Below are 17,943 nucleotides of genomic sequence, written 5' to 3'. Positions count from 1 at the left end.
CTTTAATCTGTTCAAATTAAATTACCATACTTCTAATTTACAGACGAATGCATCAATTAAAAACACGGGCAGCAGAAATAATCACAAAATGTGTTCAGCGCCAATTAAGTTTTGAATCCAACCACTAAACTGCGAAATCGAATACATACTGTACCCAGCGACAATGTGATTCATGGACACATGAATGTGTTTCAATTTTGGGGGAAAAAAAAACTGTAGTGTTTCAAATGTGTTCTTGGACTACAGGGCCCGTTGAGAACACTAGTTTTGTGTAAAACCCGTTGCATCGTGCGATTTTCCTGTGACAACTCACTGTTCGTCCTTATAAAGAACCTCAAAACATTGTTTCGAAGGAAAAGTAAGACATCCCAGTTTGAAAAACCCATTGTGCAAGCAGTACAAATAGATATTTTTATCAATCTATGTGGATTCAAATCCAGATACAGTACGGGATCAGCTACATTAGTGGCATCAGAGATAACTGTTACAAAAGCAAACAAAGCATATTAAACCACAATCCTTACCATGCATCCTTCCTAACGTGATATCCCTAATCCTAAAATGTCCGAGGCCGCATCTGACAACAAAGAGCAATGTGTAAATTCAGCGTTACACGAAACGATAAACACGTAAAAAGAAATTATATTGGTATGACCAGTTATATAAGACTGGTGATAATATCAGTCAACTCTCTTTAATTGGTGTTAGAATAGTGAACAGTTGACCAGTGTTTCACACCTGGTCCGTAGATAAACGAGAATCAATACATTATTAAATATAAGATAAACAGTGAGGGAATAATATGGATAACTAAAAAATACCCATAAGACGAAGGCGTAAATTATATATATATTAATTTAATGGAAAACTATAGTGGTGGTCCCTTATGATACCAGTATTGTCGGTATATAATTATTACTGAAGAAGAGCCGAGACCCAAACGGAACCGATCATAACTTTACCAAGAAACTGGCCTTACAGGGGTCCATTTCTTGCATTCACAGTGGCGCAGCACCCTGGAGTTAAAAGTGATGCAGGAGGCATCACATGTCACATCACTTGATCTACATAATGAGTACCAGTGAATAAGTTCACAGTGAAGTCTTATGCAACAAGGTCGCTCTTTAATTGTACATTAATCTAAGATATTGATCGGTTATACTGTACGTAACAAATAAATTAATATATGTATTTATTTTATATACATTTGTTGTTATGTTTTATCAATTACTGTATATGCTGGATACGTTCAGCAATGCATTGAGATTTCACTCATAACTTTTGTGATTCACCCAACCAAAACAACAAAAAGGGTAGGAAACAATATTTTTTTTAAAAAAAAAAGACACATTACATTATGTCCAGGCATCGTAAAAAAGCTTGATAATCTCTATCACGTGTTTTCAGTCTTCAAATAACTCGTGACATTCCGGTGCTCAAGGAGGGTGTAAGGAGAGAGGGGAAAAAAGTTTATGCGCTCGGATGGAAGTTAACCCCCCTTTCTAACAGAGCACAGTAGTTCCAAGGGTGATGTGGCTGTGACAACATTGGCAACATTGGCTATTAACAACAGGCCTGTCTGCAAAAGCAATCCCGTCCATGATGACTCTATTAACAGAAGAACAACTGGCAAAACTACCCCAAACCAGCGTTCCTGTCACGACAATGGAGCACCAAAAGCTGGAGAGCCGAAATAAAGACGACCCGAACTTAATCGAAGCTCCCACGGACTTTTTAGGGGTTGTGCAGCCCCCCAAAAGATCTAAAGGTAGACTGCTGATGCATGGCATGGTAATGTTTGGAAGGGAATTTTCTTATGCGGTGGAAGCCGCGTTCGTGACGCCGGTGTTGCTCAGCGTAGGACTCCCAAGAAGTCTGTACAGTCTGGTATGGCTCATCAGCCCAATTTTGGGGTTTATCCTGCAGCCTGTGATCGGATCCGCAAGTGATCACTGCAGGTCGAGATGGGGCAGGAGAAGACCCTATATTCTGATCCTTGGGATCATGATGCTGGTTGGGCTCACAATGTTTCTCAATGGAGACACGGTGATTTCAGGTGGGTTTCTTTTGCACAGTTTTTGGTTTTTTTTTATAACAAAGCTCTGTACTTCATTTATTGTGCGTTGGTTTACTTGGAGAATTACTTAGCTACATGTTCCCCCCTTTTTTCTTAGCCAATTTAGCTTCTTCTCTGTGGAGTTAAGGACTATTTTGCTAATTGGATGTCCTCAATAAGACATCCAGCAAATTTGGGAATTTTTTTTTTTAGTAGTCTAACACAACATTGCGGTAACCGTGAATAACGAGAAACAAGTTGGTTCTAGATATGTGAATCATGAGAATGTTGTGCGCAGGAAGTGGTTAAGAGTTATATGCAGATTTGGTAAAACGTACATAAAGTTGTGCTTCTTTTTAATAGGTATTTGACATTTTATTTCGTATAAAGTCTATAGGGTGATACAAAATAAATTTTGCTGGGACGTGTGCAACGCAGTGCTGAAATTTGCCGAAAGGAATAAATCCGTCTATGAATTTACAGTACGTCAAATGACAGCTTCTCACTACACGGGTCTACCTCTAACGGAGTTCATACAAAAGCGCAATTGTGCACAGATATGGGACAGGGTACCACGTCTGAAACATAGACTAACAACTGTTATGTCCTAGTTAATAAACTTTGCCCGTGTTAGAGCAGAGTACTGTATTAGTTCGGATTTTGTCCTCTGTTAATGAGCGCTGTTAGAAAAAGAATAAGGATGGTAACCCATCGACTAGATAAATCACAACTCGGGGACTGCTGTGTCTGGCCTTCCTAAAATTACCCTGTACAGTAATTCCACGAGTGAAGCAGTTCTTCTCCTATCCAGTTGATCTGGTTTGGGGGCTGCTGAGGCATAATAGTTGCTGTGTCCTCCTTGATAAGTAAAATAGTCTGGACTCCTGATATGCATCATATCAATGCAATGTATTGTCATTATTAAACTGGTTATTAAAGTAGGACATTAATTTAGAGAAAGAATATTATTCTGGGTCCTTGTTTCGAACTCTTTCCAAGGCAGCAACATGCTTTTTTGTTTTGTGACTGACAAAACTGAGTAGTGTTCTTAATGAGATTTTCCTGTTTCATTATAAAAAGCCTTTTTGTTGGTTTCTCACATTGTCTAGATCAGAACAAAACCAAAACAAGATAAGCAGCAGAATGCCAGTTCATGTTTAGTGTCAGCCACATAGCCTAGTAATATTAATACACTTTTCTGCCTCCCAACACACATCATCCAGTAAGTACAGGTGCCTTCACAACTATCAAGCATGGTGGTGGCAGCATCATGTTACAGGTCTACTTCTCAGCCCTGAATGGCAAGCTTAGTCGGGATTGAGGGAAAAATGGTGCAAACCTTGGGGTAGATTATAAATCTGAGGGTAAATAAATGATAATAACAACAGCTTAATGTTATAAACATGATTAAATACATGTTCACTGGCTTCATAAAGTTTGGTCTTTTGATTTGAAAAGTATGAGTTTTTCAATGATGACTATTTCATGCTGTTGAGCAGGAGTAAAAGCCACATATGGTATATAAAGGATTAAAATACTTTCCAGTGAGTCATTGCAATGCCTGCTTACAGTGAAAAGGAAATTTTCTATGATTTATTAAGTTAAATTGTTCAACTGTGTATCCACAAGCGCTCATGCTGTGGGAATACAACCGTATTTAGAAACCTTTGAAAGCCTGTGTTTTCTTAGCTTTATCAGTGCTTGTCCATGAAAGCAACATCTTAGGAATATCAACTTCTCACTTCTATCCTAGATAAATGTCTCGCTCTAATATAGAAGGTTGCTTTTAGACAAGCTTCGCGGGTAATACTTGTCTCATTCCCGAAGACATATATATATTATATGATTTTACCTGGTTCATTGAACTTCATTATCACTCTTAAATTTGATTACATTATGTGTAGTTAGGCTTATGGATTGTAATATTCAGCAATAATGCATTACAGATGAGCATAAATTGCTGCAAAACCTTCAAAAGAAGAGAGCATACTTACATTAAAACTATTTACACAATGTTTCACAATTTCAGTGAATGTATAATGAATATAAGTATAGTACATTTTTCCTGAAACCGGTAAACGATTATAAGGTATTGTAGTGGTGTCTGAAAAAAAATCAGTTTGATGATAATGCCTGTCCTGACTTATTGTAAGGTACAAAATTGCTTTACAGTACTTGAGAGGTTTCATAAATGTGATCTATATGCATTAGGAATATGTATCTAGAGCTGATGCAGTACGTTGTGTCTGATTCTGTTAGGCTCAGGTGTGTTTTAGAACTATACCAACTGCCCCAAAGAACTCCCTTATGAGATACGGTATTATAATAATTCTGTTTGAAATTTTTTGGGGTGTGGCATAGTGGTGAAAAGGTTAGCATTGTTGTTACAACACTGGGGCTATGGTGTTCTGGGTTCAGTTCCCAGGATGCATTACTTCATGCTTAGAGTTTGTATGTTCTCCCCATGTTTGTGTGAGTTTCCTCTGGGTGTTCCTGTTTCTTCCCACCGTCCAAAGATATACTGGTAGGTTAAGTGGCTTCTGGGAAAATTGGCCCTGCTTTTACTGAGTGCATGTGTATACTCTGTGGTGGACTGGCGTCCCGTCCAGGGCGTATCCTGCCTTGCATCTATTGCTTGTCATCATAGGCTCTGTCTCCCCCAATATTTATGGATAAAGCAGTTAGAAGATGGAAGGATTTTTTTTTTACCATTTCATCATTATAAACATCCCTCTGGTTATTCATGAAAGCAAGCCTCTCCACTAAAACAAATTTCTATCAGAAAGGTTGACAAAATTAATAAATAATCCCAGCTGTGTTTATCAGGTTTCATGCAGTTGTTCATAAGCACAATTCTAATTTTCATATTTTCAGTTGAAAGTGTCTATTTGTTACCTTAATTATTGTATTTAAAGTGCTGATTATAACTTTCACACATGGTGCTTTTAAAGCCCCTCCAGGGAACATCAACAGTAGTCAAGTTTTAAAAGATGTCACTGTGATTGCGTTGTAAGATTAATCTAAGCTTAATTTATATGCGTAGCATTTAAAAGGAGCTGACGCTGATCTATTGAAAATGAATCATTGTGTATTGTCATTTTTCATGGAGAAAGGTTCCACATGGTCTCATTTGTATGTATAGCAAGTTTCATTGGTCCACAGAGCACATATTACAAAATACAAATAGATAGACTGGCGAGGTGTTTAATCACTTCAAGTATCATAATTTCTAAACTGTTATCAGGGTTCTGTTGAAGGCATGAATTCAGTAATGATCCACGTATATTTAAGCATACATTACCTTTTCACTGATACTGTAAGTTCCAGAGAGATAGATTTATTTTCTAAAAGATCTACATTGATCACAAGGTAGAAAGGTTGTAATTGTTTTCTCTTTTCCGTGTTATAAAACCCATGCACTGACGTTGTTCACTTAGCATTCCTGTGTGTTTCTGAATGCTGTGCAATGGCTGCGTGTTCAGGGTGCCGAGTTTTGCCCGAAGCTGTTGCCATTTCATCTGTTCTGACCATTGTGTTGTATCAGAGCGGTCACTGTGATGTGGTGATTACACTTCTTCAAAAGTGCATGACCAACACATGATCACCACTCACTTGATTTTAGGAAATGACTGCTGAGCACTGTGGAGCTCTACTGCTTTTAGCTCTGCTATTGGACTTTGAGGCAGAAAGAAAATCGTTGTTACTGTGACTGCAGAGTGCAACGGTTGTCTCAGGTTGGAGTATGGTATAGTTTAATTGATACTGTGATGAATTTTATTATCCCAGTAAGGTGTTCACAGATGTCTAAGACTGCTTTCTTCTTCATACAGATGAATTGAATCTGAAATTCAAAAGTGTTTCTCTACATGAGACAATGGCACAACCTTTTGCACATGCTTTTTAAAATATATCTGTTTTTTTTTGTTTATTTCTAATCATCTTTTGCCTCACTTTAGCTTCACCCTACAGATATAACATAAATATTGCATAAAAAGGTGGAAAATGGGAATCAAATTATGTACATATTCATATCACTGAAAGTTTCATTTAAAAAACTTTACTGCCTTACATTACACACATTCATCCTTTTCAGATAAAAATTAGATATTTGCTGTTTTGGGGCTTCGGATCAGCTCTTTTTGTGCTTTCATAACAGTGAAGCCTATATATACTGTATAGGTACTACACTGTAGTACAAAGGCTACCCACAGTGCAGCACTTCTCCACTCAAGAACATCAAACAAACAATGCTGGATGAGGAACTGGTTGTTTGAGTGATTTCAAGGGCTCTTAAAACTGCAACATTATGCCTGATAAATGAAGAAATCTTTTACAAGAAATAATTATCTTTTTTATTGTGTTTCTAACATGTTAATGTACAAGAGGCTGAACTGACCAATTTGTTGAGGCTCTTCACATTTCTGTTATCTGATGTTTTTTTTAGTTCTGTCCCTTATTGTCTCCTGAGTGCTGCAGCCCTTTGAAGACATATTGTTTAAATAAATCCCTCTTCCGTACTCCTTATAGATGCTAGTAAACTTAATTGGATTGCATTTCATTGGGTTGATTACACCCAAATTTACATACAGTACGATTCCTACAGCTTTCACAACCTTGCCTAGGTTCCAGAATAAAATGTTCCCAATGGATCTGAGACTGGGATTTTAAAGGAGCCAGGACGATATACGGTACAGTACCTATCAGACCACTAAGCAATATAAAGGGATGTTCATTCACCTTTGCTACCTAAAAATTGGCATTTCAAAGGTGTACAACGTTTCTACAAAAAACAAAAAATGAGTCACCCATCCACTGTTTTTCCCATCAGTAGGTTTTCTGTGTCCTCTTCTGTGTGCATTGTGCCTATGTTTTAAGACATATTATGGTCAAACAATCTCAAATGCACCCTATTTCCAAGTATAGAGAGTAATTTTGTGTGAAGGAAACAAACAAAGAAGCAAACAAACAAATTGGTATAAATGAGCCTTTTAATTGACATATTTATTAAAGCCTCATTTTGCTACATTTGAGGAACCTCCTTAAAACAAGAGTTTGCTATTTGGTCTCATCCAAATGGTCTCATCCAGGACACAAGGAGGTTAAGCCTAATTTGCTCAAGATGGCATTAAGTGAGTGGCAGAACTAGGGCTTGAATCAAGTACCTCCTAGTAAGAGGCTGTTATCCTTTACACCTGGGTTATCAAGCTTATAATGTTGGTAAGTACTATACCTAAGTCTCTGCGCTACTATCCCCCACTGTGGTAAATCATTAATTTTGATCTAGCAAAAGATAAATTAATTCAGTTAAAGAAATGATTAGTTTACATATCTAAAAGCTCAAATTGAATGACATTCAGAAGGCATGAAAGACATAGCAGTAAAGCATGCTATTACAATCAACATTATAACAATAAAATTTATTTAGATTTGGTTTTGAAAGAACTCTGTACAGTAGAGAATACATAATGCACATAACAGCAGCAAAAAGAAAAAGGAAAACAGTACATCAATCATACCCAAAACGACAAGGGAAAAAAGAAATTGTGCATTAAAAGTTGTATTATACAATTATAAAAACTGCATACATTAAATCATACTTCTTTAAACATTCTGCAGCCATACAATATCTAATGGATCTGAGGAATGGATACCACATATGTGGTGCTGTACAAGTGGAGTCGTTGACACCCATTGTGTGGATCCTGGTCTTCAGTAGTGCAAGAAGGCCTGAATCAGGTGGTCTCATATTAAGAGATGAATTATACTCATGCCATAAAACCTTATGATAACCTTACAGTCCACTCGAAATTTCACAGAGAGCCAGAACATTTTGTATAGGAGAGAATTTACTGTGTATACTGATATGGAATAGTTATATCCAGCACATGGGATGGCACAGAATCCCTAACATACAGAAGCAGTTGAAGTAAGTAGGTAGCTGTGTCAGCATGTGTAGGCTGCAGAGGAATCAGTGAAGGTTTATTCCATGCTGAAAAGAGAGCAAAAGAAAGAGCAAAAGAAACGTTTCAGCTGTGGAGCCTTCTTCAGCCGAAATGTTGTTTCTTTTCTTCTCTTTTCGGCATACAGAAGCATGTTTGCATCCTTAGAAGACACAACAGTTGGTCATGTATTACAATGATCCAATTTTGATTATATAAATGCATATGTCAATATTTCAGCATCAGATAAAGCAGGAGCTTTAACTGCGCATTGCTGTGTAGGTGGGAAAAGAAATTTTTGTGAGATTCCCAACCATAGCTTCATTGGGTCAAATGGAATGATGATGCCAAGGTTTATAACTGCTGTCAAGGGACTGATCTGAGCACCAACAGGATCTCTTGCAAAGCAGACATTTGGTGCCAATGAGCAAATTTCTCTTTCAAGAAAAGAAATTTCTATTCCAAATGTTAGTATCAAGTAGACACATGTAAAGTGCAGAAACCACAGCATGGGGAGAGGTACAGTAGCACTAATACTAATACTGCTGTCAGAAGTACTATTATAGATTTAGAACATCTGTGCAGAATTCCCAGACTATCACAGTGATTTTAACTAACACTAATTTTTATGAGCATACATTTTATGAGCCTGTTTTAGCATCTTTGCACTTGGCGCCATACTTCTGTTGCAGTATCTGTTATTCATGCTTTGGTGTTTTGTTCCAGCTATTGTGACAGATCATGGTTTGAAACGGACCTGGGCTATAGTGGTGGTGATGTTTGGAGTGGTTCTGTTCGACTTTGCTGCAGATTTCATTGATGGTCCCATCAAGGCGTATCTCTTTGATGTTTGCTCTCATCAGGACAAAGAGAGAGGGCTCCATTACCACGCCCTTCTGACAGGTAGGTACCGGACTTTGTATCTCTTCGTTGTGTATCTGCCTGTAAATGAATGCCTGATCCAAACCACACCTTTGATCCCCCTGCTCTTAAAAATTGTATATCCAGTTGCTGATTGCAGCTTTTTGTCTGCAAGAGGCATTTTCCCTGTACTTAAAAGAAATCAATAATCAAGCAGTGAGACTGAAATTTGCCTTTGGCAGGGAGATCAATATTTACATTTGGTCTAGACCAGTGTCCTTTCTTAAATCGTACTTGAGTGGTTCAGAAAAGTTGAATAATCGTACTTGCAGGTCCAAATTTGGTGTTCACAAAGATCCTTAAATATGTTTAAAAGAGAGTAGATAAATGCCTATTCTCCTTTTAAGTATTATTATGGTGCCAATATTTGATAAAGCAGCAAGTGAGTTATTAACTTTTTAAGTAGTGTGCTCTTGTTTCCTGGAGTGTCACAAATATTCAATAATAGTGAATGTTATTGTTAACAGAAGGTATTGTAACCTTGGAAATTTTATTACGTAACCACAGTTTAATTCACAGCCCCAAAATACAGAAGCACAATATCTAATAACAGGATCTCTACAATACAATTATGATGTATTTGTTTGGAAAATAATGTTAGGAAGACTTAATGCATTTTAATTCTGTGCCTTCCTTAATGCATCTGAGTATAATGCATCAGCAACTGCTGTCTTTCTATTTTGCACAGCACTGAAAATAGTTTTGAAAACTCTAATTTCCTATAATCTCATCTGCATCAGCGATAAAGACAGTAGATAATTTTCTGGACTGTAATAGCTCTAATAATGATAAGATTAATGATTTTTTATGTTGGTTTAAAATAAACTGCATTACAGCAACACACAGGCCATAAGTATTGCTTAATTTATACAGTATAACTGTATTATAGTTCATGCTTTAAACTTTGTTTATATTGTATGCTTAAAATGGTACACGTATGATCTTGAAATACATTGCAAGCCATATTTTGCCAAGAGTTGAAAACATAGTGCTATAATACTGATTTTTGATGTGCAAATAAAAGATGTACATTCTTTACATTTTCTAGTCAATCAGGATAGACTATTTTTTATCATGTTAATCATTTATTCAACCAGATATGTTAGATGAGATCAAATTCTCATTTACAATGGCCATCTGGCCAACGGTCTTACATCATTGTTGCTTTGATTAGTGGAAGGTTACACATTTCTAGAGATAATTTAAATAAATCATTAATAAGCAGTATAATAAAGTGGATTAAACCACACTGACATTTTCATAGCTTTACATTTGACTTTAAGTTGTACAGTAGTCAGAAAACATGTTTAATGCACAGCTTCTAATCAGTTTTCATTTAAGGTGGGCTCTTATTTGCTTATTTTGGTTCTTAGTTAAATTAATAGTTTAATTCATTAGAACGGGGATTCCCAGTTTTGCTACTGTACTTGCCTGAGGATCCTCCCACATGCTAGTTGTCATTCCAGCTGTGCTCTGTTACTTAACTGAACTCTTACTCTAACCAAGGGCTGGAGATTTCCCATACTCCAGAAAATGTAATAGTTTAAAGTGTGGGGGAGGCACATACAAAGAGCCTGATAATCCACTTCAGATATTTGGTCATGTGCTGAAGTCAGGAGTTATTTGCTTTGCAAGAGATTTAACTCATGATTAGCTACTTGGTATAGGGCAGGAGACAGTCATGAACAATGGAGCATTTTTTTCTGTTGATGCCTCAAAATTGAAGATTATTTCTCCTTTTCAGTACTTTGCTTTAATACATTTTTGTGAAGGAAACTTCACTGAACATTAAATGCCAATAACCTTTGGGACTGTTGATTCAAATTCTGAAGTAAACATTAAAAATTAACATTTTCTTTTTTCACATTCATTACATACCTTTTAAATTAAGGCCATCCTGCCATTTAACTTGTTAAAGTATTTTTCTGTACGCTCTTCATAAAACACAATATATAATACATTGTGAGACATCCTGTCAAAATCATGTTTACTATGTTCTTTGTTAAGCCGTAAAGAAGATTCAGATTTGCTTCTTAGGATAAATACAGTGAATAGTAGTTTGAGGAGGTGATGTGAGCTAGATTGCCAAATACTGTTTTTTCTCAATTCGTACCTTGAACATCTGGGTATTGTAAATATAGTATGTATTCAAACTCTTACAAATACTCTCTTCTCTTTTCCCACTTAATTTGCTTACCACAGTATGAAGTGAGTGATGGTTTGCATTGGCTACATCAGAGCTACTCTATACTGTATGTCAGGGTTTTAAATTACCTTGGCCCCTTGTAACATTCTTTAAACTACCAACAACCACTCTTTCTGCCGACCATAACAGCAGTTATATTATTTTTCTGAAGAAGGTTTCACTTGGCAATGACCAGAGACGTCAATTGTGAAACAAAAATTCTCATTATAATTCCTTGCATTTATATTAGCACTTTTCATGCCAAAGAACCTCAGAGAGCTTTACATTCACGAGGCTTAATTGAATGAAGGCAGATCTTTGCTGTATGCCAAATTGTGCAAACTCATAGTGGAATGTACCCAGAACACACTGGGGTTACAGGGGTTAACAACTCTGCTGTTTCAGATAGTGTCATATGATCTTTAATGACCATCATTGTAATGTCTCACCCAAAGGACAGCACCTCCTACAATACAATACCATACTTTGGACATGTGGGAGGAAACTGAAGCACCTGGAATAAATCCATGTGAACATGAGGAGAACTTACAAACTCCAAGCAGAGGGGATCCCAGGAATAGAACCTAGGTCCCCCGTGCTGTGAGGCAGCAACCACGTTAAGCCCTCTATCCATGTTTAGTGTGGATGATTATAACAATATATGTAATATTTTTGAAGGTGTTTTTAGTTTGGAAGTGGGCTAGAATAGGTGAAGAGTTAGAGATAGAGATCATCAGAAGTAGGATGCTAAAGATTTCAATATAGAGTACATGCCAAACATTTCAATATACATGCTGAAAAGAGAAGAAAGAAACACCTGAGAAGAAAGAAACACCTTGCTCACACCTGAAGAAGGCTCCACGGCCAAAACATTGTTTTCTTTCTTCACTTTTCAGCATGGAATAAACCTATTACTTGTTCCTTTGCAGCCTACGCATGCTGACGCAGCTACCCACCTGAACTATTTCAATATACATGCTATGTAAACTATAATTTTTGAAGTGTTGCATACTGTATGGAAGTGCAAGGATGACCTTTTATTAAAGTATACTAATAGCCACGCAAACGTTTCCTATCCATAGAAAAAAAAGAACAAATGTGTCAATCACATTTAATTATATTTTACGAGGAATGACAGCAGCCGAAAGCTTGGGAGAAATTAGAATCGTTTATTGGGATGTGGAGATTTGGCGTAACCCGCTTGGCTGAGGGCCAACCTCCCGGCCGTTGGACGGGGAGGATAGGACCCCCATGCGACCAATTGGGTAGCTGCAAAGGTGGAGAGGGGGTGGAGGAGGGATGCAGAAAAAGAACGAGGAAGAGGAGAGGGTGATGTTTGATATATATGGAGACCGGTTGCTTACGTCAGGATTAGTGAGAATTGCAGCAGCTGTGTCGAATGAGCGCGGCTGCCTTCATTCCTCCCGAACTTTCATTAAAAACTCCATTAAAAATTAAACTTACAAAATTACAGAACTTCCACAGTACCGGTCACCCAGAGCCTAACTCAGCAAATAATGGGCACAAAATATGCATCGTGGATGGGAAGCCAGTCTGTTGCAAAGAACACACATAGGGGACATTTGAGATACAACAGTTACCCACTGTGCTACACTGTCACTGCCCCCCCTTGCATTATTGGCAGTTTAAACATTTAGTATAGCTGCACTAAACCTTAACAGAATATGAGCAGAAAGGCTTAGTGCCACCATTTCTTCCTTTTTCTGCCTTCTTGAATGCAACTAGAACTAAGCAATTGCTGTGCTTGGATTTCACGTGAAATACAAAAACCTGCATTTGCAACACTGTAAAAATGGGTCATGCACTCACGTGTTATGTAGATTTGACTTAATAGACTTACTGTATACTGTATATGTATATGTATGTATCTGACTTCCAGTTGAGTGGAGTGAGTGCAGTTGAAGAATGTAAGATGTAGATCCAAAGAGTTGTTGCATAGTGTTTCCTAACTGACATCGGGATTGTGAAATTTAATTGTGAAATTTAATTAACCTGTCCATAACATCCGGCAAAACATTTTGAATTTCCAATGCAATGCTTTTCTAATTAACTGATGCTCTGCACTTGTGTTGTTAGAAGGCAGTTATTTACACAACAAGGCCCACAGCCAATTTGATTAGCTAGGAAACTTGTCAAAGAGTAAATAATGGGAAACTATTTTAGACTTGTTCAGTAAAATGAAGCCAGGAAAACGAACATAGAAGAATAAACCTGGGGTGGAATCTGAGGGAAGGTTGCAGTTTTGACTGTGGACGTCCTGTCTTACAACTCAGCTAATGCATTACCACAAGGAAATTGTCTTTCTTCGTGAGCCAAAGAAAGAACGCAGCTAAAAACAGACCAGCAAAGATGCCAAATGAACAAGGATAGAGTGTAGTGTTCTCAGCTGAATATAATTATAATTCTTAACTATTTAACTGATGTATTTATTTAAGGCACCTGAAAACTAAATAACAATATTGTAACGCTTCTGGGTTCACGTGGGCACCCTCGCCACTACCACATCAGGTCGGCCCCCCACCGTCGGGGACTCAAACCCAGGTCTCCGGCATCATTCAACAGGGACCCAGCCTCTTGAGCCAAAGGGAAATCTCCCTTCAGCCCGGCGGCTGCGGTCCCTGCTATCCACAGGGAAGGGTGGTGACGTCACCGCTCTGGTAAGCCGGCTCTCACAAGCAATGGAGGCCGTATGCGTTAAAATATGAATTGTTCAAAGCATGTAATATAGAGTGGTATAAGGAAAAGTTATTCAGCTAAGATAGTATGCCATGAGACACTAACCAAAGAAATCCACAAAAGTAAAATACCTCTAAATTATAGCCTACATATTTGCTACATTATGGCACCTAAGCAAAAAACAGAACAATGCAAGGTACAATGTTGAAGAAAGAGTTTTTCAACATTGTTACAACTCCAAGTCTAGAAGCCAAGTACAATATTACTGTATGTACTCTGAGTGTGAAGGTCCATTATTTTTCTTTCTTTTTATTTGAAAATTTACAGTACTGTTTTCATCTGCACAAGTGTCTTTACTGGTCGAGACACACAGGAGGCCTGGGATTCTGTACTCAGTATATAGTCATGTACTGTTTTTGAAACTGTAAGATCTGCTCTTGTTCTGATATCTCTTGCTCCATTGCAGTGATGCCAGAATTAACCCTCCTCAGCGTATAGTTATCCAGGCAGATAAGTTCATGTTCAGTATTAAATTCAGATTTCAAGATCAATGGAAAAAATAGTAAAAAAACATAGGTTATGCAAGCTAACAAGGAATCAAAGTATACGTATTGACATTTATAAAACCTTTTTTAAAAAGATTTGATAAATCTTTCTTCTCTCCCTCAAACTGAAGTTTTATTAATGGCGTACCTCAGTGTTCTGTATTCGGACCACTGTTCTCCCTAATTAATATCTAAAAGTCAGGAGCAAGATGTGTTGCTGATTCCAATACCCAGGCTTCTTTCTAGCTACCCTATGTCTCGATGAGATCCTCAGATAAAATAGGTACTTACAAGTTGCTGGACCAATGGCAGCTTATGTGTAATCTTTCGTATGTTCTCTCTTTGGCTGCATGTTTATGCAGGTTTAGGTGGTGCCTGTGGCTACTTTGTTGGTGCCATAGACTGGGGACACTCTGCTCTTGGAGTCCTCCTGGGATCCGAATACCAGGTCATCTACTTTTTCTCTGCCATCATCCTGTGGGTATTCCTCATCATCCACCTCTTCAGCATCCCTGAAATCCCTCTGGGGAAAGACAGCCCCCTGAACCCAGACTCTGACACCACGGGGCTTCTGAGCAACCACAGCAACAGCTATGGGGCAGTGGTCAGAGAGGCCAACCACGAGCCCGGCCTCCGAGCCCCGTCTTTTGCCGCCCTTGGAGAGGCTAATGCAGTCACGCCAAGTGCAAAACAGCCAAACAAAGAGGTAACGTGTTTTTTCCCACACTTTCTTACCCACTTCCCAGCTTCAAATTTATGGCTTTGTGGTCAACTACAGTGTACATCCATCCATCCATTTTCGAGCTGCTTCATCCAGTTCAGGGTTGTGGGGAAGCCGGAGCCTATTTCAGCAAGTAACGGGTTGAAAGTGGGATACATCCTGGATGGGACACCTGTCCATAGCAAGGCACACAAAGACAGACACACACACACACTCGATCCAAGGTGAATTTTCCCAGAAGCCTAATACCTACCAGTATGGTTTTGGACTGAGGGAGGAAACTGGAGCACAGGGAGGGAAGCCACATGAACATGGTGAGAACGTACAAACTCCATGCAGATAGCACCCCGGGTCCTAAATCAAAACTCAGGGCCCCAGCGCTGCGAGGCAGCAATGCTGATTGATTAGTGTGCCACTGTGCCACCCCTTTTTCTGTTTTGAAGTCCCTCACTAGAAGTCCTTCAGTCTCTTAATATTAACTTGCTGATGTCTTGAATTCATTCTCACTAAATAAAGTAGTTAAACAGAAACCTTAGTTGCACCTTAGTGTTTTAATACTGTAGTTATTTTAATTGTGCAAACATGTCAATGATTTGAATCATTGTTACTGTTTTATTGAAACTCATAAATCAAAATGAGCAGTTTGACAATGCTAAATAAAAATGTTAATTATTAGCCTTTTAACCTTTTTTATGCGATTAATTCAACAGTTTCTTATAATCTTATTGAAAGATAAACTTCAATGAACAAGCTCATTTCCATGTAATTTACTAAATTACTCTGGTGATATTGCCTCCTGAGTGTGGTGCGAGGGCATCAGGATTTATTTTCGAGAAAGTGCTAACATTGTAACCTACTGTATTTTGTTTCTGACAGAATAAAAATCAGAATTTAAAAATGACTATGTGATTTCAATCGACAGGAGCAAGAGCTGTTTATTTTCTGCACAGAATTATATTTTACTCTTTCAAAATGTTAAAAAATCCAAAGGTAATATTAATTTCTAGAGAACTCACATGGTCCGTTTTACAGCATATTAAATATCAATATTGATAATGCTAAAACTCTTAGAAGTCTTGATTTAGGTTTGAATTTTTATATTTTTTAACCCATTGTTTGATGATAATTACACATGGTACGGTACCTCTTAAAATAATGAGAATGCGGTAGATTTCAGCATAATAATGGGTTTATTGAACAATGTCCTTTGAGAAAGATTCAGAATATTCAAATTTTTCAAAAAGCCTCATTATTCTATGAGTGATCTCACAGGGATCTCCTGAGCTGTACTCTCCACATAAAGACAAACCTCTAGAAACCTCTAAAAAAACACCTGATTTTTGTACAGTATTCCTGTTCGTAGAAGGAATAGAGTGTCTGCTGAGTGTTTGTAGAGATTAAACATCACCTACTTTTCATCCCTCCATAGCCTTCACTCCTTTTTTGTTTTTTCAGACACATCTTACGTTCCTGTTAACACAAATTCAAAATCAAATTTTTTAATTTAGTTTTTAAATTGAATTGGTTAACCTATTCATCAAGGCATGTAAATATAGCACATAGAGACAGGAGGCTGCTTGAAATACCTGGATTTGTTCTTGACTGATTAGACTAAAATGTCATATATTGGGGCTTTTATAAATTATATTAATAGTTTTTTTTATCACAGCAATAATAGTGTTGTACTTTCTGTAAATGTTTTAATGTCTGTTATCCTACAGTAATCCATTGCCCAGTTCATCTTAATCTGTAGAAGCAGAATCTTTACAATACTTTGCAAAATGACCAAGGCAGATATTTTTAGGTCTGAGTGATTTATTTTCTCTTGGTACATCTATGGCAGCTGTGAAAACATCACTTGTTCTCAAGCTGCTGTGCTCCACTGATATCTTTATTCAACCCAAAGCAATTCCAGAAACTCAGCACAAAAATGTTTTTCCTTGAGCCTAAATTAAACACCTCAGTCCAATTTAAAAAGAAAGAAATACAGACCTGAAGTGTGTGCCCCTTCCCTGACCAACATGCAGGAATATTTCCAGATTAGCGAAAAACTGAATCAACAAACCTGTCTGTTCACTATTTGGATAGTCTAAACATTATGTACAGTATGTGCCAAATGAACTACTGATGTAAAACGTATACAGCTGTGTTTTCATTGTCCATCAGTATACCATACGTTATAGATATATTATGCTTAATGAGCATTGCTATTATAGGACAGTTCAGTTCTACAACACTCTCATTGTTCCCAAAGTTTGGTCTGAAGACTACTGGTAAGATGACCTGTAAGAGGTCTTCATTGCATGGATTTGAGCTTCAGCATTTTCTGTAGATTGTACTTTCTGATTTTCTGTAGATTGTACATCAGAGTCAATACAACATTCCAAAACTGCAGAGCAAAATTAATTTCTGAGGACAAGATTGCCAACATTTTCCTCCAGTGTGTTCTGCAAAAATCTGAAATCGTAAAGCTTAATATTTCCATTGTGGTGTAACGGACTGTTGTAACTGTAAATGTAATGGTGTTTTTTTTCCAGCCAGAAAACTGCATTTTTTAATGGAAAAAAAACAAAGTGAAAGCTTTGAACAAATGAACAAAAATCAATTCATGAAAAAATAAGAAGCTTAACAAATCGATATATTATTTTTTAGATGTACTGGCATGCAGGGGTTCCAGCATTTTAGCATTTGCTTCTACAAAAGCTACAGTACTTGCTTTTGAAAGCTTCTTGTATTGGTAAATTAATCAACAAGAAATACCGACTTCAAATCTGCTTTCTTGTTTATACCTTTTGCTCTCACATAAATGACACTCTGTCTGACATAGCAGAATCTTCTGTCTTTGTCCCCTGAATGCAATTAAAATAGCACATTTTATT

At 37.5% G+C, this 17,943-nt stretch overlaps 1 protein-coding gene across 1 annotated transcript in view; it reads left to right on the top strand.

Moving 5' to 3' along the window:
• The first annotated feature begins 1,599 nt into the window (after positions 1–1,599).
• The window catches only part of slc45a2 (solute carrier family 45 member 2), a 28,996-nt gene continuing 12,652 nt past the window's right edge, over positions 1,600–17,943 (top strand). The window contains exons 1-3 of the mRNA XM_088911942.1: positions 1,600–2,056; positions 8,722–8,898; positions 14,706–15,049. Of these exons, the coding sequence (XP_088768068.1) occupies positions 1,600–2,056; positions 8,722–8,898; positions 14,706–15,049 (978 nt within the window). The remainder of the gene's footprint in view (positions 2,057–8,721; positions 8,899–14,705; positions 15,050–17,943) is intronic.

Source organism: Atractosteus spatula, chromosome 3 (assembly GCF_055471065.1).
Source record: "Atractosteus spatula isolate fAtrSpa1 chromosome 3, fAtrSpa1.hap1, whole genome shotgun sequence".
Taxonomy (NCBI): Eukaryota; Metazoa; Chordata; class Actinopteri; order Semionotiformes; family Lepisosteidae; genus Atractosteus; species Atractosteus spatula.
Note: the sequence above shows the minus strand (reverse complement) of the source record. Positions and strands in the feature narration are given on the sequence as shown.